General features: G+C 45.8%; 1 protein-coding gene and 1 non-coding gene across 2 annotated transcripts in view; both read right to left on the bottom strand.

The window, feature by feature from the left end:
- Positions 1 to 1,655: 1,655 nt before the first annotated feature.
- The window catches only part of myh7b (myosin, heavy chain 7B, cardiac muscle, beta), a 36,632-nt gene continuing 17,521 nt past the window's right edge, over positions 1,656 to 20,766 (bottom strand). Inside the window, exons 16-42 of the mRNA XM_031894437.1 lie at positions 19,430 to 19,609; positions 19,134 to 19,266; positions 18,510 to 18,586; positions 16,794 to 16,881; positions 16,518 to 16,635; positions 16,255 to 16,378; positions 15,770 to 15,906; positions 15,361 to 15,616; positions 14,970 to 15,212; positions 14,711 to 14,887; positions 14,466 to 14,611; positions 13,540 to 13,630; positions 12,970 to 13,359; positions 12,445 to 12,571; positions 11,042 to 11,160; positions 10,087 to 10,283; positions 9,572 to 9,921; positions 9,348 to 9,472; positions 9,140 to 9,255; positions 8,552 to 8,744; positions 8,264 to 8,467; positions 5,892 to 6,017; positions 5,610 to 5,780; positions 4,903 to 5,007; positions 4,685 to 4,780; positions 4,260 to 4,397; positions 1,656 to 1,819 (exon numbers count right to left, since the gene is read on the bottom strand). Of these exons, the coding sequence (XP_031750297.1) occupies positions 1,808 to 1,819; positions 4,260 to 4,397; positions 4,685 to 4,780; positions 4,903 to 5,007; positions 5,610 to 5,780; positions 5,892 to 6,017; positions 8,264 to 8,467; positions 8,552 to 8,744; positions 9,140 to 9,255; positions 9,348 to 9,472; positions 9,572 to 9,921; positions 10,087 to 10,283; positions 11,042 to 11,160; positions 12,445 to 12,571; positions 12,970 to 13,359; positions 13,540 to 13,630; positions 14,466 to 14,611; positions 14,711 to 14,887; positions 14,970 to 15,212; positions 15,361 to 15,616; positions 15,770 to 15,906; positions 16,255 to 16,378; positions 16,518 to 16,635; positions 16,794 to 16,881; positions 18,510 to 18,586; positions 19,134 to 19,266; positions 19,430 to 19,609 (4,239 nt within the window). The 3' untranslated portion in view covers positions 1,656 to 1,807. The remainder of the gene's footprint in view (positions 1,820 to 4,259; positions 4,398 to 4,684; positions 4,781 to 4,902; positions 5,008 to 5,609; positions 5,781 to 5,891; positions 6,018 to 8,263; positions 8,468 to 8,551; positions 8,745 to 9,139; positions 9,256 to 9,347; positions 9,473 to 9,571; positions 9,922 to 10,086; positions 10,284 to 11,041; positions 11,161 to 12,444; positions 12,572 to 12,969; positions 13,360 to 13,539; positions 13,631 to 14,465; positions 14,612 to 14,710; positions 14,888 to 14,969; positions 15,213 to 15,360; positions 15,617 to 15,769; positions 15,907 to 16,254; positions 16,379 to 16,517; positions 16,636 to 16,793; positions 16,882 to 18,509; positions 18,587 to 19,133; positions 19,267 to 19,429; positions 19,610 to 20,766) is intronic.
- On the bottom strand, positions 17,444 to 17,530 carry mir499 (microRNA mir-499). Its single transcript, NR_049629.1, has one exon. It is a non-coding gene; the product is annotated as a microRNA mir-499 (primary transcript).

Here is a 20,766-nt window from a genome sequence, read left to right on the forward strand (position 1 = left end):
TCAGCTGTCATAACTTGAGGATCGCAGGGAAATGGAAGGTTTCTTCTTGGCACAATTTATACTTTTAGTAAATAGACCCTTTACTGTGTTGCTTCCATAGTAATATATTATATTATGATGACTTTAGATTGGGTTCAAGTGGGAAACAGTCACCCAACGTGTCCCTAACGCCAGCGCAGAGCCGAGAGCTGCCTTTGGAGTAGAGTTTTAGGCTATGGTTGCCATCCAGCCAGCTGTGGGTAGTGCCAGTATAAATGCCAGTAAGTTAGTACGAGTGGGAACCCCTGTCTATAATCCCTCCTTTTCCCTGACTTGAGTGGCCAGCCTATGCCCCGCCCAGTTTCCCACCCCATGCACCCTTTCCTTCGTCCAATTTGCCCATTCCCCTGCCTAGCCAGCCCATTTCCCTGCCCCCAAGTGACATCACTGCCCGCCCCCAACCCAAAGGCTGGTATTAGTAGGAAAATGGTGGCTTTGGCTGTAGGTAAGCGCCATGTTGTATCACAGTTATGTGCGGCACTGACCATGGAGTAGTGTTTCCTATGGTTATTTAGGTGCCGTTGTTATTTTTTATGCAGCCAATGTTCATTATTGCCCAAGCCAAGTTCTCATTGCCAGAGGGTCACCTCTATCCCCTTGTCTCGTCGTGTCCTCTTAAAGCGAGGTAACCATTAGTTCTACTTCCAAAATATGTTTCCCCTCCCTCCATTCTTCACCACAGGACCTTCCCTGCAGTATTAGATGAATACCCCCTATAAAGCTAGCTGACTAAAAGCTTGTAGGCCTGCTTGGCTATTGGCCCAAGTGAAGGCTGGGATCTATCTCAGAGTAAGGGCGTTTATCTTCAATTTCTCTCAGTTGATTTTTATTCCGGAAAGGAGAGACAGTCTTGGCAGGGAAGGAGTCTGCTGTAGGTCCTTGGTGCCCCCATCTGGTGTATCTTTGCTTTATGGAGGTCCATCAACAATGTCCAGCGCCAAAAATGTGTGTGTGTATTTTATCCAACAGAGAACTCACGGGGTTTCTCATGTCTACCAACCCTTTAAGGTGCCCATACACGTGAAGATTCGCTCGCTCACTTACGGGTGGGTGGTATCAGGGAACATGAAGGCTAATTCGATAGTTTGGCCTTGGGGCCAAACGATTGAAATATGATGGGGCAATGGGGCAGTCGGTTCGGGAACCACATCAATGAGCCAATGCGGTCCCTGATCTGACTGAATTTTCTAACCTGCCGATCGATATCTGCCCAATTTCAGGCCAGATGTCGGTTGGACAGGCCTGTCGTTGCTGCCCCTACACGGGCCGATTAGCTGCTGAATCTGTCTAAGGGACCCATATTGGCAGCTACAATCGGCCGTGTATGGGGACCTTTACATAGGGATGCCCAGCAGATACATCATGACCTACCAGTAGATCTTAGAAGTAACAATAAACACAGAAAGGAACCTGAGTGTTCTTGGCTTTACCACATAACCGTTGGACTCCAAAAGAGAGGCAACGCCCAGCAGCCAATAATATGCCTAGGCCATTACACAGAGAGAATATACTCAAACCGAAGAGCAAGAGGAATCTGATTATCCTTTCGTGCCTATGTAGACTCATGGTGTGGTACTTAGCAATGGTGGCTTCCGATGACACAACACAGACAAATGTTTGAGTTAATTGCCTTTATTTCTCTCACACAGGGTTCCTGGGATGTTCTTCATTGATACATACAGTACATACATACGGCGAATGCATAGTGACGGCTGTTACAGCTGTTTGGGGGGGGGGGGGTCACAGTCAGACTGGTCTCCAACGTTCCTTATTCTTCATGCTGCCACCAAAACAAAAGATCCAGATGAAGATAATATTGTCTTGCAATAGAAGGGAGCTAGCTCCACAGGGTCTCTCCATGCTGTACCCACCCATTGTAACTCTACACTCGCTGTACCCACCCATTATAACTCTACACTCGCTGTATCCACCCATTATAACGCTACACTCACTGTACCCACCCATTATAACTCTACGCTCACTGTACCCACCCATTATAACTCTACACTCGCTGTACCCACCCATTATAACTCTACACTCGCTGTACCCACCCATTATAACACTACGCTCACTGTACCCACCCATTATAACTCTACGCTCACTGTACCCACCCATTATAACTCTACACTCACTGTACCCACCCATTATAACTCTACGCTCACTGTACCCACCCATTATAACTCTACGCTCACTGTACCCACCCATTATGACTCTACACTCACTGTACCCACCCATTATAACTCTACACTCACTGTATCCACCCATTATAACTCTACACTCACTGTACCCACCCATTATAACTCTACATTCACTGTACCCACCCATTATAACTCTACGCTCACTGTACCCACCCATTATAACTCTACACTCGCTGTACCCACCCATTATAACTCTACACTCGCTGTACCCACCCATTATAACACTACGCTCACTGTACCCACCCATTATAACTCTACGCTCACTGTACCCACCCATTATAACTCTACACTCACTGTACCCACCCATTATAACTCTACGCTCACTGTACCCACCCATTATAACTCTACGCTCACTGTACCCACCCATTATGACTCTACACTCACTGTACCCACCCATTATAACTCTACACTCACTGTATCCACCCATTATAACTCTACACTCACTGTACCCACCCATTATAACTCTACATTCACTGTACCCACCCATTATAACTCTACGCTCACTGTACCCACCCATTATAACTCTACACTCGCTGTATCCACCCATTATTACTCTACACTCACTGTACCCACCCATTATAACTCTACGCTCACTGTACCCACCCATTATAACTCTACACTCGCTGTATCCACCCATTATAACGCTACACTCACTGTACCCACCCATTATAACTCTACGCTCACTGTACCCACCCATTATAACTCTACACTCGCTGTACCCACCCATTATAACTCTACACTCGCTGTACCCACCCATTATAACACTACGCTCACTGTACCCACCCATTATAACTCTACGCTCACTGTACCCACCCATTATAACTCTACACTCACTGTACCCACCCATTATAACTCTACGCTCACTGTACCCACCCATTATAACTCTACGCTCACTGTACCCACCCATTATGACTCTACACTCACTGTATCCACCCATTATAACTCTACACTCACTGTACCCACCCATTATAACTCTACATTCACTGTACCCACCCATTATAACTCTACGCTCACTGTACCCACCCATTATAACTCTACACTCACTGTACCCACCCATTATAACTCTACACTCGCTGTATCCACCCATTATAACTCTACACTCACTGTACCCACCCATTATAACTCTACACTCACTGTACCCACCCATTATAACTCTACGCTCACTGTACCCACCCATTATAACTCTACACTCACTGTACCCACCCATTATAACTCTACATTCACTGTACCCACCCATTATAACTCTACGCTCACTGTACCCACCCATTATGACTCTACACTCACTGTACCCACCCATTATAACTCTACATTCACTGTACCCACCCATTATAACTCTACACTCACTGTACCCACCCATTATAACTCTACATTCACTGTACCCACCCATTATAACTCTACGCTCACTGTACCCACCCATTATAACTCTACACTCACTGTACCCACCCATTATAACTCTACACTCGCTGTATCCACCCATTATAACTCTACACTCACTGTACCCACCCATTATAACTCTACACTCACTGTACCCACCCATTATAACTCTACGCTCACTGTACCCACCCATTATAACTCTACACTCACTGTACCCACCCATTATAACTCTACATTCACTGTACCCACCCATTATAACTCTACGCTCACTGTACCCACCCATTATAACTCTACGCTCACTGTACCCACCCATTATAACTCTACACTCGCTGTACCCACCCATTATAACACTACACTCACTGTACCCACCCATTATAACTCTACGCTCACTTACCACCATAAGGTATCCATGCTGTGCAACCAGTTGAGCACCACTCTCTATCTCAAGCTCTGCCCTAATACTATGTTAGCCCAGAGGCAGAACAAGGCCGTGCCAGAGTTTATTTCTTACGGTTGTGTTCCTATTCCTTCAGTTTGCTTCCTTGTTTGGTATCCCTTACTGCGCCCTCTGGTTACCAATTCTGCTGGGTCTAACTGCAGGAAAGGGGGTTAATGCCTTGCTCCCCAAATGGATCATCTCTGGCTTACCTTGGAAGATGCCGCTTCCCTAGTACGAGCACGGAGTTTATTGACTTGACCTTCTGCCACATCAGCTCGTTCCTCTGCATCGTCCAGTTCATGCTGGATTTTCCTGTACTTCACGAGGTTGGAGTTGGCTTGGGTCTCCTGCATGAAGAAAGGGAGTCGTTTATGAGAAGTCCATTGTTGGGAATCTATCCAGCATAAGGGTGAAGACACACAGAGCGACTAGTAGCAGCCAATTGTCACGGCTACTAAAACAGACAATGCTGATTATTACAGATAACTGTCTCTACATGTGTTTAACAGAGGCAATTCTCAGTATTGTCTATGACAGGGGATTTTCATTGTGCAGCCAATGCCACATTGTGGTTACAGTGTGGGGTCTGCATGGCTCAATGTCCACGCGCATAAGGGATGAGTAAGTTACTCACAGCCTCCTCCGACTGCCTCTTGTAGCTCTTGACTTTCATTTGCAGCTTATCAATCAGATCCTGCATACGGGCAAGGTTTTTCCTGTCCTCCTCAGTCTGTAACAAGCAAAGGAGAAAGATTGTTGGTAGATTTCCATCACAGAATGAGCCAACTTGATTGGAAGGCGGCACTGCTGACAAAACAAGTGGTTAGAATAGCTCATCCTAGGAAGGGGTACCTGATAAGTGAGCTCCTTTATTCTCCTCTCGTACTTCCGGACTCCCTTCTGGGTCTCAGCGTTCTTCTTCTGCTCAATCTCAAGCTCGCCTTCCAACTCCCTTACCTAGAGGAAGAAGTAGTATAGAAGATAGGGTGTTATCTTTAAATACTGCAATGCCTTCCTGTATTCTTCCTGTACTAGAATCTGTGCTTTTTTTAAAAAAAATTAATTCTCCCCCTAACTACCTGACCTTGGAAATAAAGCGGCCAATCAAGAGAATGGATACTAACAAGTTACAAATGACTCCCCCATCATGCCGCTGAGCCTTACTGCCAGCCTGCCTACTTTGTACTCCCTCCAGGGTTTACTTAGTGACCCCCAACGGAGAATGGACTCTTCTTTCTTATTTATTCCTGTTCCTTATATCTAGTATAAATAAATCTAAAGCAACTGGACTTGTTTGGTAATCATTGAAGATGTTTCACTACTCATCCGAGCAGCTTCTTCAGTTCAACAGACTGGTATGGGAAGTCCTCAGCATATGTACTCTTCCACTAATCCAATCACAATGGCACTTTGTAACTCTTCAGAGAAGAAGAAGAAGCTGCTCAGTTGAGTAGTGAAACGACTTCAATGGTTACCTAACAAGTCCAGTTGCTTTAGATTTATTTATACTAGATATACCATGTCCTGGATGAATGAAAATCTTAATAGTCAATATTTACCTTAGCTTCCAGTTTCTGGATCTGCTTCTTTCCACCCTTCAAAGCGATCTGCTCGGCTTCATCGAGACGCATCTGCAGGTCTTTGATGGTTTGCTCCATGTTCTTCTTCATTCTCTCCAGGTGAGCAGTGGTATCCTGCTCCTTCTTCAGCTCTTCCGCCATCATTGCTGCCTGTAGATTGGGTTGAAATGATGATTATAATGTATTTGTTTTTAGAGCAAAGTCATTGCAATCTGCCCCGGAATCCAGGTTCATTTTATTCTCATAAGGGTTTCTCCTTACATCTGTGATGGCTTTCTTGGCTTTCTCCTCGGCATTACGACATTCCTGGACTGATTCCTCAACCTCTGTGGTCAGTTGAGAGATGTCTGCATCCAGCTTTTTCTTTTGATTGATAAGGCCAGTGTTCTGGAAATAAAGAATGTTTTTAGATGGTTACTGATTAGCTGAAACTCAGCTAAGGCACTGCCATATTGCTGTATAGCGGGCTAAGGCACTGCCATATTGCTGAATAGCGGGCTAAGGCACTGCCATATTGCTGTATAGCGGGCTAAGGCACCGCCATATTGCTGTATAGCGGGCTAAGGCACCGCCATATTGCTGTATAGCGGGCTAAGGCACCGCCATATTGCTGTATAGCGGGCTAAGGCACCGCCATATTGCTGTATAGCGGGCTAAGGCACCGCCATATTGCTGTATAGCGGGCTAAGGCGCCGCCATATTGCTGTATAGCGGGCTAAGGCGCCACCATATTGCTGAATAGCGGGCTAAGGCACTGCCATATCGCTGTATAGCGGGCTAAGGCACCGCCATATTGCTGTATAGCGGGCTAAGGCACCGCCATATTGCTGAATAGCGGGCTAAGGCACCGCCATATTGCTGAATAGCGGGCTAAGGCACCGCCATATTGCTGTATAGCGGACTAAGGCACCGCCATATTGCTGAATAGCGGGCTAGGGCACCGCCATATTGCTGTATAGCGGGCTAAGGCACCGCCATATTGCTGTATAGCGGGCTAAGACACCGCCATATTGCTGTATAGCGGGCTAAGGCACCGCCATATTGCTGTATAGCGGGCTAAGGCACCGCCATATTGCTGTATAGCGGGCTAGGGCACCGCCATATTGCTGTATAGCGGGCTAAGGCACCGCCATATTGCTGTATAGCGGGCTAAGGCACCGCCATATTGCTGTATAGCGGGCTAAGGCACCGCCATATTGCTGTATAGCGGGCTAAGGCACCGCCATATTGCTGTATAGCGGGCTAAGGCACCGCCATATTGCTGTATAGCGGGCTAAGACACCGCCATATTGCTGTATAGCGGGCTAAGGCACCGCCATATTGCTGTATAGCGGGCTAAGACACCGCCATATTGCTGTATAGCGGGCTAAGGCACCGCCATATTGCTGTATAGCGGGCTAAGGCACCGCCATATTGCTGTATAGCGGGCTAAGACACCGCCATATTGCTGTATAGCAGGCTAAGACACCGCCATATTGCTGTATAGCGGGCTAAGGCACCGCCATATTGCTGTATAGCGGGCTAAGGCACCGCCATATGCTGTATAGCGGGCTAAGGCACCGCCATATGCTGTATAGCGGGCTAAGGCACCGCCATATTGCCGTATAGCGGGCTAAGTATGTTGCAGGGCGTGGGCCAGAGCATTCTTTGCCTGCAATGGAACAAAGGTTCTATGGCTTTCTCTGCTAGTGCAGTTCCTTGAGGGAATCACTTGGCACTTGGAGTTTGGGTAGGATATTTTTGAATCACTTCTAAGCCAACTGAGCCAATCACAATGTGTTCCTTGAATCCTAAGGCTGATGTCCCAATATGGCACCGCCATATTGATGTATAGCGGGCTAAGGCACCGCCATATTGCCGTATAGCGGGCTAAGGCACCGCCATATTGCCGTATAGCGGGCTAAGACACCGCCATATTGCTGTATAGCTGGCTAAGGCACCGCCATATTGCTGTATAGCAGGCTAAGGCACCGCCATATGCTGTATAGCGGGCTAAGGCACCGCCATATGCTGTATAGCGGGCTAAGGCACCGCCATATTGCCGTATAGCGGGCTAAGTATGTTGCAGGGCGTGGGCCAGAGCATTCTTTGCCTGCAATGGAACAAAGGTTCTATGGCTTTCTCTGCTAGTGCAGTTCCTTGAGGGAATCACTTGGCACTTGGAGTTTGGGTAGGATATTTTTGAATCACTTCTAAGCCAACTGAGCCAATCACAATGTGTTCCTTGAATCCTAAGGCTGATGTCCCAATATGGCACCGCCATATTGATGTATAGCGGGCTAAGGCACCGCCATATTGCCGTATAGCGGGCTAAGGCACCGCCATATTGCCGTATAGCGGGCTAAGGCACTGCCATATTGCCGTATAGCGGGCTAAGGCACTGCCATATAGCCGCATAGCGGGCTAAGGAACCGCCATATTGCCATATAGCAGGCAAAGGAACTGCCATATTGCCGTATAGCGGGCTTAGGCACCGCCATATTGCCGTATAGCGAGCTAAGGCACCGCCATATTGCTGTATAGCAGGCTAAGGCACCGCCATATTAGAGGCATTGCGGAGTTAGAGAGGCACACTATTGGTAGAAATAAGAAATGATCGTGTAGCCAATAGGCTTTCGTGCTTGTCTACGTACCTGGGAGTGCAGAAGGTTAACCCTTTCAGTGGCTTCTAGCAGCTCTTGCTCTGCAAGTTTCCTTCCTCTCTCCGCTTGTTCCAAGGCAGCCCGTAACTCCTCCACCTCAGCCAGCAGTAGATTATTGCGCCTCTCCAAGGCAGCTGCTTGTTCTTTCAAGTCATCATTGTGCCTGAGAGTGTCGTCGAGCTCTATCTGCAAGTCCTAAAACAGATGCCGAGAGTTACTACTCACTTCAGGTGCTATAGCGCTTTTATTCTTAACTGCCCAGAGGATGCCGATACCAACCTTGATATGGGACTGCAGGTTACGGACCATTTTCTGGGACTCTGCTGCCTGTCGGTTGGCATGGTTGAGTTGGATCTCCATTTCATTGAGATCTCCTTCCATCTTCTTTTTGAGCCTAATGGCCTCATTTCTGGCTTTGGCCTCTGCATCTAAGCTGGCTTGCATTGACTCCATGGCACGTTGATGGTTACGTCTAAACAAATTAAATATTGATAACATTTGGTATTTGTGACTATGAAGATTTTTATTCATCCAGGTCATGGAATACCTAGTATAAATAAATCTAAAGCAACTGGACTTCCTGAGTAATCCCTGCAGATGTTTCACTACTCAACCAAGCAGCTTCTCGGATGAGTAGTGAAACATCTACAATGATTTATTTCTATGAGATATTTGGTATCTGTATTAAGTTTGACCAATTCTTCTTTAGTTTTTTTTTAGAAGCATAACTATAGGAATAGTACATGTGTATACAGTGGGCAGAGGTCACTGGTGACCCACAGACGTGTGTGTATTATGGGTAACATGGCCTAGGGCCCTGCAGTTACCCCAGTTCTAGAAGTTTGATGGTTCTTTCTTTGTTCTCACCTTAGGTTCTCAATCTCCTCATCTTTCTCTGCTACTTTTCTGTCCACATCTGCTTTTATCTGAGAGAGCTCAAGCTGGATTCGTAAAGTCTTGCTCTCTTCATGCTCCAGAGCACCCTGAATCAAAAGATATAGAATGGTCAATGAAGAATATATTGCCTAAAACCACAGGTTTATCCCCAAATGCCAGAATGCTCTAGAATACTCACTTCAGCCTCCTCCAAAGCTGCCTGGATGTCACTCTTCTCACTCTCCAGAGCCTTCTTGACCTTTTCCAACTCGTGAATCATTTTGCCACTTGCACTGATTTGATCGGTGAGATCTGCAATCTCCTCTGTATTAATAAGAAAGACCAACAGTAAATATCAGTGCAAGGAAGCAAAAAACCTCCCACAATGTGATGGATTATACGCTAAGACTTGTATTCTTTTACCTTGCAGATTTTTGTTTTCTCTCTTCATGGTCTCCAGATTATCCAGAGACTCTTCGTATGCATTCTTTAGCTTAAAGAGCTCGGTGCTCAGGCTGCGAGACTCCTTTTGTGAGGCTTCCAGCTCAGCCTGGGTCTCCTCGTACTTTTGCTTCCACTCGCCCAGGATCCTGTCAAAGTTCCTCTGCTTCTTATCTAGGGCAGCAGCAGCAGAGTTGGCTCTCTCTAGGTCAATGACCAGGTCTTCAATCTCGGTCTGTAGGCGATGTTTGGTCTTTTCTAGGGAAGAGCACTTGGCGTTAGCTACTTCCACTGCCTCTTCAGCATCCTGTAGGCGCGCAGCCAGTTTCTTCCTGGAACGGAACATGTATATTTGTTACCATCTTTGCCGATGACCTCCGACAACCATTGTACGATAGACATAACATACTTTAAAAATAGCTTTATCTAGAGGCAGCATTCTCAAATTTTGTGTGCTAGAAAGATGATAAAGCATACAGCTTTCTGGATAAACATACTTGGCTTCCTCCAGTTCTTCTGTCCTCTGAATGGCATCAGTTTCATATTTGTTCCTCCACTGGGCCACCTCCGCATTTGCTTTGGACAGAGACCTCTGCAGTTCTCCTTTGGCTTCCTGCTCTTCTTCATATTGCTCCCGCATCAGGTCGCAGTCATGACGGGAGGCTTGCAGGGCGTGGGCCAGAGCATTCTTTGCCTGCAATGGAACAAAGGTTCTAAGGCTTTCTCTGCTAGTGCAGTTCCTTGAGGGAATCACTTGGCCCTTGGAGTTTGGGTAGGATATTTTTGAATCACTTCTGAGCCAACTGTGTTCCTTGTCTCCAAAGGCTGATGTCCACGGAGCGAGTTTGTTGCCCACGATAAATGCCTTTCCATCAGCAACAATAGTAGTCACTGGTGGAAAGGCCTGTGCATTGCTTTGGCTTTCTGAAGGTGCACACAGTTGCCTACAGGAGGAAACTTCAGAAAGCCGAATAGATGCATAAGCCTTTGCACCGGCGACTCCTATTGTTGCCGGTGAAAAGGCATTTCGGAGCGGTTAGTTGCCCGCAGAAGCAGAGATCAAGCAGGTTACTAACACACTTATCCTTTAGGGTGAGGGGAGGAAACTTAACTTTTAACCTGCATCAGAAGCCTGGACCAAGGCCCTCATTTTAACAGCTACTAAACGCTAAAGCCCAAGGCAGTTCCCAAAAAGGGAAACTAGTTTGTACAAGTTCTAGATTCTACAAAGCAAATAGGCTACAACTAAAGCACCTCTTTCCTTGTTTAGGTTCTTTAACAGCTACAGAGTTACCCTTGAGTTACACCTCAGTTTGGCTATATTTGAAGAGTAAGAGTAACCATCAAATTGCAGCAGGTTGTAGACAAAACAAATCTGGTTTAATAAACCTTTCCTACTCCAGCTTCTCAGCCATTCATTTCGACAACTGGTACAACCTTTATTTTGCTCACCTTGGTCTCTTCCTCTAGCTGCCTCTTTAGTTCTTCAATAGTCTGAGTAAAGGAAGCTTTCCCACGGCTTAGCTGATTTACAAGAGATTCTTTCTCTTCCAGGAGCCGGGATAATTCTCCTAATCAGCCACAAAAGGAACATTTTATTAGCAGATCACATAAAACACTCGGAGTACTTTCTATGTGTCTATTGTTTGTTTTATTACTGGGGCTTTCTACTATTCATCTTCCATTTTGACCACTGCTTGGCTGCTAGGTAAAGGTCCCCATACATGTTAAGATTCGCTCACTTGGTGAGATCGCCAAGCGAGCGGATCTTCACCCAATATCCCCACCTATGGGTGGGCAATATCGGGGAGCGTGTAGGCTAGGCCCAAACGATCGAATTATATTGGCAGCCATGGGGCAGTTGGTTGACTGCATCAACGAGCCGATGCGGTCCCCGATCCAACTGAATTTTCTAACCTGTCCAATCGATATCTGGCCAATTTCAGGTCAGATATCGGTCGGGCAGGCCAGAAGTTTCAGCCCCTACACATAAGCTGCTGAAACTGCCCAAGGGACCAATATCGGCAGCTACAATTGGCCCGTGTTTGGGGACCTTAAGACAAGCCCTAGTAAAGAGAGAGAATTTTCAACCCTATAAAATAGGTTATAAAATAACAACAAATAAAGATCATACTAGGCACTGGAAGAAAAATAAAGCACAGCATGTTTGCCTTGACCAGACAATAAAAAAAAAAAACAGCTGCCAGATTTGGATTAAAATAGTGTTTTGATTGGCCACAGTTGTCAAAGGCACTGATCTGTTCTCATCAATCTTCCGTATATACTCAAGTATAAGCCGATCTGAATATAAGCCGAGGTACCTAATTTTACCTAAGAAAACTGGAAAAACTTATTGACTCGAGTATAAGCCTAGGGTGGGAAATGCAGCAGCTACTGCTAAGTTTTAATAATCAAAATAAATACCAATAAAATGACATTAATTGAGGCATCAGTGGGGTATATGTTTTTCAATATTTATTTCAAAGAAAAACAGTAAACTAGCTCTGTAAGTGGAGAAGAGGGTCAACAAAAACAATATGAGTGCTACCCCACGCTCATTGTGCATTGGCAAACTGGCAGCAGACCCAGTCCCGGAGGAGACGTAAGGGGAAATAAGTATTGCAAGTGGGAGCCTAGGCCAGGGCACTGGGGGGTCTGGTTGCGGTGGCCTAATTTGCACACAAAGGAGAGAGGGTGCTAGTTCAGAGGGACCCATGATTTTTTCAGCACATTTTGGGTGCTGAAAAACTAGGCTTATACTTGAGTATATACAGTACTTTATTGTGTAAGTTCTGATATTAAAGCTTCCGGAAACAATTTTTCTCACTTTTTGCAAGTAAAAATGATCACCTTACCATTCTCTGTCTGAAGCCTGGCTCTGTGCAGGGAGATATCTGCCAACTGGCGCTGAAGTTCATCCACCTTAGATTTGGCCTCGCTCAGCTGATCCTCATACGTCCTACAAAGCTTTTCTGCATTTCCCTGTAATGCAAGGCAATAATCAATAACATTCCATTTGAAAAGACAGACTTTAGAACTTTTAATGCCACGGTGTCAGTATCTGTACCCTGTGCCCTACTGTGGAACATAGTTGCCCTTATGTGGTGGTATGCCACTATGCAGGGCTCCTATTGGGTCAATCAGCCTAAAACTGCCCATGACAAGAAGTCTAATGTACATAATAGTACAGCGGATGTGTTTGTTAAAGCCTATCATTTATTCAGGCCAGGTCTGGGCAACCATTAGCCATGTGGACATAGCTAAACAACATCTGCAGAGCCAGCGGTTCCTTATAATGACTATAATGACTTATAAAGGGACAGAGCTGTTCTTCCCAGAGGTACTTACCAGGCAGAGCCAATTTGGAGAATCGGCCTTACCTTATTTTTAGTGAGTTGTTCAATATTGGAGGTGAAGTCATCGATTTCCATCTTCATCTCACTCTTTTCCTTTTCCAGCTTTTGCTTAACCCGCTGCAGGCTGTCGATCTGTTCCCCGAGCTCGGCCACGGTGTCGGCGTGTTTCTTGCGCAGGCCCGCGGCCGTGGCTTCGTGGTGCAGAGTTGCTTCTTCCAGGTCTCGGCGCAGTTTGAGGAACTCCGCTTCCCGCTTTTTATTCATCTCGATTTGCACAGAGGTGGCCCCGCCGGCCTCTTCCAACCTCTCACTCAGCTCCTCGAGTTCCTTTGCTACTTCTGCTCGTTGTTTTTCCACTTTAGCCCGAGTAGCACGTTCAGCCTCAAGCTCTTCCTCGAGTTCCTCTATACGAGCCTAAAGTAATGGGCAGAATGTTAATCCGATTCCCTATTATCTGACCATATCTTCTACGCTGAAGAGCAAAAGTGTTAAGGTTCAACCATGGCAACTGTGTTACCTGTGGCTGCACCTTAAATTTCATTCTCCAAACTCAGCACCCGTATTAGGGTGTAAATATTACGGGGTCACTTTTACCTGCAACTCTTTGATTTTCTTCTGCAGCTGAGCGCACATCACTTGTTCATCTTCAATCCTTGAATTGAGCTGGCTGATCTCAAAGTCCTTCCTATGGGAAAAATGATGTTGGGTAGATTAATCCAGATTTGTTACACTGCTATAGGTGGTGAGTCGGGATTAAGGGGCAAGTATAAGTGACCTGGGCAAGGGTTGCCTGCACCCTATGAATATCATGCCCCTTAATATATAGTTTTGAGTATAAATCTATAACAAATCAGTTGTAAAAAGGTTCAAAAGAGGGCAGGCAGGCTAATTCAGTCAATGGATTATGTAACAAATATATTGGATTTATACCTGAGGAGAAGAAGTGGTTCAGATGGGATAGATTCAATAGAGGCAATATATAGATTATTCTAGTGAACCTTATCTGTAGGACAACAAGGTCATTCCTGGTCATTTACTGCAGCCAAGGAATGGAATTCACTAAATGATTTGTTTTGGCGGTAGAGGGAGGGGTGGTTTAATGGAGGGCACTTTCTTAGGAATGGGCAAGGATGTTATTACAGATTCAATGAAACTTTTATGAGGTTTCATTTGCAGCTGTAAGCTTTTCTACCTTCATTTACATTTGTGATTCTTTAACCCGTGACTCTCCAGTTGATACGGAACTACAGTTCTTTGCACCCTGACAAGGTGATGCTTCACTTGGCCAACACAGAGGTTTCTTTTCTCACCCCAAAATGGTTTCCTGCATAATTCTATATGCCCTGTATATTAAAAACATCAATGGATCACTCATTTCCTTTCCTCTTGGTAGGGAACTCCACAATATGACCACCCGTACAGTAAATAATCCCTATCGTTGCTTTCTCAGGGGATGTCTTCTTGCTACATGGAGCTTGCTATGAAAGAATAAGTTGAAAGCTGGTTTTCTTTGTTCTTACTTTTTCAGCTTCTCCTCCAGTTGCTGCTTGTCATTGTCTAAATCCATGACAGACTCTTGGGTGAGTTTCAGATCTCCTTCCAGCTTCCGTTTGGCTCGCTCTAGATCCATTCTCAGCTTTTTCTCTTGCTCCAAGGAACCTTCCAGCTGCAGAGAAGAGATTAAATACATTGCTATTTACATGTCAGGTACCATAAAATATTATGTTTTATTCTTTTCTACTCCAAGGAGCTTATGTCCACCTACATCATCCACTTGTTGCTCGAGTTTGGCTTTGGCTTTAGTAAGAGTGTTGACTTTGTCTTCCTCGGCTTGTAAGTCATCCAGAGCTTGCTGGTGAGCTTCTTGTAGGGCTTTTTTCTCTTTGGTCAATCTGGCAATAATCTCATCCAGAGCCGCCATCTCCTCTATCAGGTTTTTCACCTGGATACACAGACATATACAAAATTAGTCTGTAGAAACTTGACCAGCTCAGTGAAAAGACCCACTTTCAACAAATATTGACCTTGTTTTCTGTAGCATGTTTCTCCTTCTCTACTTTGGCCAGAGTGATCTCCAGGTCATCGATATCTTTCTTCAGCTCAGCACATTCATCTTCCAACTTCCGTTTCTTGGACGTTAAGTCAGAGTTCATTTCCTCCTCATCTTCCAGCCTCTCGGTCAGCTCTTTCACCTTGGCCTCTAGCTGGATTTTGGTTTTGATTAAGAGATCACAACGCTCCTCGGCATCGGCAAGGTTGTCTTGTTCCTGCCGGAGAACATTATGGTATATGTGGTTTTCGAATGTTAAATGCAAAGACATCCAATAAGATACTGGAGTGTAATAACTTTGTTGGACTCTATTGCCTATAACTTATGTTTAGATGTTAATTTATCAAGATGTTACCGGGACTTACTGCCTGGAGCTGCAGGCCCAGGTCGTTCTTTTCCTGTGTTAAAGTGACCTGTCTCTCCTCCAACTCTTTTCGTTTGGCCTCAGACTTCTCCAGGGCTTCTTTCAACTTTAGGAATTCTTCCTTCATGTTGGCCATCTCCTTCTCAGTCTGGGCTGATTTTAACAAAGGTTTTATCTTGAAGAAAAGCTTCATCCAAGACCAGTTCTTGACAGCATTAAAAGCCCGGATATTCCACTGGATTACCATCAGAGCGTCCCTACAATGACAGGCATTCATATTATTACCATCATCAACATTTGTACAGTCAACTGATCAAAATATTATGGATTTATATCCCATATATTGCTTTGTATAAGGGTAAAATTGGGTATTACTAGTAGTAGTAATGACGAGTAAGTATGACACTTACTTTCTTGCAATTATTTTATGATATTCAATCCTCATTAGCCTCCCTCGACTTCTGGCCTGCAGCATAGTTATGATCTTGGCCAGGCGTTCGTCTCGCATCTCTTCCAGCTGCCCGAGAAGCCCAGCTTTGAAGAAGACCTAAAGTAGGGATAAGTTTTTTATGGGTTCCATTATTGAATGTAATGATGGAATCTCCAGTACACTACTCTGCTATGGACAAGGGTTCTCATTGGTTGGCCGCATTATACAGTAAATACCCTGTTTGAGTGGGCCATATACAACTCTCTAGATTCTTATTAACAAAAAGACGTTTTCAGAGGACATCCTTTGATATTAGAAGAATTTAAGTTTCATGTAATACTCAGGAGAGTTATTTACAGTGAGAATGGTGTAGTTACATTCTCTCATTGAGGTTCTTTGACTAGCTAAACCAAAGGATTTCACATTTCAAGTTGGATACCTTTTGAAAAAGCCCCAAAGAATTACCTTTGTGTGTCCAAATTTGTACTGTGTGTGATCTATGTCTAGTGAACCCAGTAGTTTTTCAGTTGCTTTCCTACTGTCTACAAATTTATCATCCGGGATTGCATTGGGGTTGAGAATTCGGTATCTACAAAAGAAAAATACATAATATCAACATTATTATTAGGGATGTGCCAAATCCAAGGTTCGGCTGATTCAGGGTTCCTCCAAACCCAAAAAAGCAATATATAAAATAGAAATATCGCTGGAAGTTTTACACCACTTACCGTTGTTTGAAGTCGGCATACAGAAGCCTGTTGGGGTACCCTTTACGACAAATTCTAATCCCCTCGAGAACCCCGTTGCATCTGAGCTGATGGAGCACCATGAATGGGTCCATTACCCCTGAACAAAAACATAAATAAGATGGTGTTTTATACAAATGCTAGATGAACACCCTCATGTATTCCAGCAATGGCCATGATGTCTACAGGAGATGCCCAAGGCAGCCATTGCATTTGTGGCCCTCTCTGCCCATTCAAGTTCCCAGATGAAGTCCCTACCTGGAGTTTTGCTTTCGTTGGGAATGATGCATCTCACAAAATGCGGTTGTGTTGACCGAAGGTTCGTCATCAGTTTATTTAGATTTTCCTGTACAATAAACACCAGTTTTAAAAACCTAGATGTGCCGAGCCCTAATCTCTATACAATATGCCTTTTGTTCCATCATACAGGGCACTTACTGAAGTACTGCCAGGGTCGGACTGGGCCGCCGGGACACCGGGAAAATACCCGGTGGGCTCCGGCCCTGGTGGGCCCCAGCGGCCCAGACCTGGCCCTATTGTTGCTTCCTCTGGCCTCTGATGTCTTCCCCTGACGCATTTCACATACGCGTTCAGGGGAGGACGTTGGACAGGGGCCACTGCGGGGGGGGATTTAGGGGTGTGCGGTGGGGGACGCGGACGGAGGGGGCACCTTGGGTGGTAGGGGGCCCCTGGGGCGGTAGCGCCGTTGGGCCCTGCATACCCCAGTCTGACCGTGAGTACTGCCACAGTAACCACACATCTAACTCGTACCCCGTCGCCCCTATTACCCTCCCCATATTGCCCATTATTCACAGAGACTACGGCTTACTAGATGACGCTGGAATAAACGTTCTTCGGTGCAAGGCAGACTTACCAATCTCCCAGCCTGGGCCTTGGGGTGCGGAAAAGAGGGAGAAGCAGTACAGACTTAAAGTGATGTTCATGAAAAGATTTTAACTAAACATCACTGCAAGTCTTAACTGCCTCGCTCTCACAGAGAAGGCGCTCCATTATCAGGATACATATCTCGTACATCCATATTTATACAGTATTTATTCCACCTATACTGCAATATCCATCGCTAAGGAAATCCTGGTGTCCCCATATATCATCCTGTTCAATCCCATATGAGGCAACTCATGCTTCCCTAGAAGCTCACCGGTTGTGGCTATGTTTATCACTGGCAGTCATTGGTTAGTGTTTGCTTGGGATTGGATGGGGATATCAGTATTTGGGGTGTGTTCCATGTTTGAAGCAACCTTGGTAGGCCTTCGTTGTTTGATGTTAAAAGTATTGGATCTAATATTACTGGTTGGTGTGCACTGCATGTTATAGACCTCATAGGTGGATGTTGCATGTGTTGGACCTAAGTAGTATTCTGTTTATAAAGGATGTTGGTTGTGGATGGAGGTTGTGACTTTTGTATGTCTGGAACCTCACTAGATCTTGGTACTGGGCTGGGTTTTTACCTAGGGTTGGCACCCAGCTGCTATTTGACTGGCCCAGCCGTCAAAGTGCCAGCTAGGACCATATAAATGTTGGCAAATTTGTAAGGGTACCAACCCTACCTAAAATACCTCCCTTCCCTGACTCTTTCTGTGGCAGCTCCGCCCCTTTTCTATAGAGACCAGCCTCTGCCCCACCCATTATCCCATTCCCCTGCCCCATTTGCCCATTCCCCTGCCTAGCCTGCCATTTCTCCTCCCCCCAAGTGACATCACTTCCTGCCCCCAACCTAAAGGCCGGTATTAATAGCAAAAAATGATGGCAACCCTGTTTTCACTTTTTTTACTTTTTAGGACCTTCTTAGTTGGTTATGGTGCGCCTCAGCGTTCTGCATACATTGAATATGTGGGATCTATCATTTATATTTGCTGAATCTATAGATTCTAATAATTGAAGTACTTTTGGAATGCCAGTGTGCAATGCGTACAAAGTGGAAGGAATCAAGTTGCACAAACTTTTGCCCATTACCTTGTGTAGCTGAGACACCGTCTGGAATGAAGCTGCTTTCTTGCGTTTTTCTTTCACTCCAGGTTTCTGATGTTCATCTAGAAGAGGAAAACATTGGGTTTAACCTCTTTATAGGTTTCCTGCTACCTGCTTCTGGAATGAGCATCTGATTTTCAAAGGTCTTCAACATTGCCTGTTGTCTTAAATATATAAATAGTCATATGCACTCAGATACATTTACTGGAATGAAGTTATATTCACAATGTAAATAAAGGTGGCCACACACGGGCCGATTGCATCTGCCGATATCGATCCCTTAGGCCGAATCAGCAGCTTATCGGCCCGTGTAGGGGCAGCAACGAGGGGCCTGGCCGACCCATATCGATTGGGCAGGTTAAAAAATTCAGTTGTTTTGGGGACTGCGACTGCGCCCTTAACAGTCATTATAATTCAATCGTTTGGCGCCAGGTAGGGGCCCCGTAGGTGGGGATATCGGGAGGAGATCCGCTCGCTTGGCGACCTCGCCAGGTGAGCAGATCGTTACGTGTATGGGCACCTTTAGGCCAGTAAGGTCCGGCCCCACCAAATCTGGGCATGTATGGCCCTACGTCAGACACATTGCGCATCCCTAGCGCATCATATTACCTGAATAAGAGCTAATGTACTTCTCATACAAACTAGCCAGAAGTTTATTGGATGATTTCTGGAACACGGTCACCACAGTTTCATTCAGTGGATCTTTGTTTTTATCCAACCACCCAACTATGTTATAGGGAACCTGCAAAGGGAACAGTTACGCATTATAACCGTGCAGTCTGTGAGTTAAAGCTAGTTATATATAGAAATATGCACTTATTGGACGGAGGTGACAAATGAGCAGATATTTCCCAGTTTGGTCACCATTTAACAAGGCATCAATGACATTCTAAAGGAGTCCTTACCACTCCGGCATAATGCATCAACTCAAAGTGCGGCTCATATCTCCGCTTCTTGTCCAGTTTTGGCTTCTGGAAATTAGGAGACTTTCCCAAGTGGTTGTCATAGAGCTTAGCTTTAAAGGTCATGTCTGAAGCTTTGGGAAACATGCATTCTTCTTCCAAGATGGACAATATACCCAATGGCTGAAAACAAATATAGGTATTTAACAACTTTAATAAAGGTTCCCTTTATGTGATAGCAACCTACAGTTATCTTTTGGGAGTTCAGGCAGATAGAGGAGAAAGAACAGTAGTTGTAGTCAGGAATAGTATGGGGCAGCACAATCAGTGTGTATTAGCAGAGATGGTGCCTATAGTAGCAGTGGGGGGATGATAGCCTCTGGGAAGGGACTGGGGCTGTGGGATAGCAGGTATAGTAGGGAGAGATGGTGCCTATAGTAGCAGTGGGGGGATAATAGCCTCTGGGAAGGGACTGGGGCTGTGGGATAGCAGGTATAGTAGGGAGAGATGGTGCCTATAGTAGCAGTGGGGGGATAATAGCCTCTGGGAAGGGACTGGGGCTGTGGGATAGCAGGTATAGTAGGGAGAGATGGTGCCTATAGTAGCAGTGGGGGGATAATAGCCTCTGGGAAGGGACTGAGGCTGTGGGATAGCAGGTATAGTAGGGAGAGATGGTGCCTATAGTAGCAGTGGGGGATAATAGCCTCTGGGAAGGGCTGGGGCTGTGGGATAGCAGGTATAGTAGGGAGAGATGGTGCCTATAGTAGCAGTGGGGGGATAATAGCCTCTGGGAAGGGACTGGGGCTGTGGGATAGCAGGTATAGTAGGGAGAGATGGTGCCTATAGTAGCAGTGGGGGGATAATAGCCTCTGGGAAGGGACTGGGGCTGTGGGATAGCAGGTATAGTAGGGAGAGATGGTGCCTATAGTAGCAGTGGGGGGATAATAGCCTCTGGGAAGGGACTGGGGCTGTGGGATAGCAGGTATAGTAGGGAGAGATGGTGCCTATAGTAGCAGTGGGGGGATAATAGCCTCTGGGAAGGGACTGGGGCTGTGGGATAGCAGGTATAGTAGGGAGAGATGGTGCCTATAGTAGCAGTGGGGGGATAATAGCCTCTGGGAAGGGACTGTGGCTGTGGGATAGCAGGTATAGTAGGGAGAGATGGTGCCTATAGTAGCAGTGGGGGGATAATAGCCTCTGGGAAGGGACTGTGGCTGTGGGATAGCAGGTATAGTAGGGAGAGATGGTGCCTATAGTAGCAGTGGGATAATAGCCTCTGGGAAGGGACTGGGGCTGTGGGATAGCAGGTATAGTAGGGAGAGATAATGGGATAGCAAGTA

The sequence above is a fragment of the Xenopus tropicalis genome, chromosome 10 (assembly GCF_000004195.4).
Source record: "Xenopus tropicalis strain Nigerian chromosome 10, UCB_Xtro_10.0, whole genome shotgun sequence".
NCBI classification, from domain to species: domain Eukaryota; kingdom Metazoa; phylum Chordata; class Amphibia; order Anura; family Pipidae; genus Xenopus; species Xenopus tropicalis.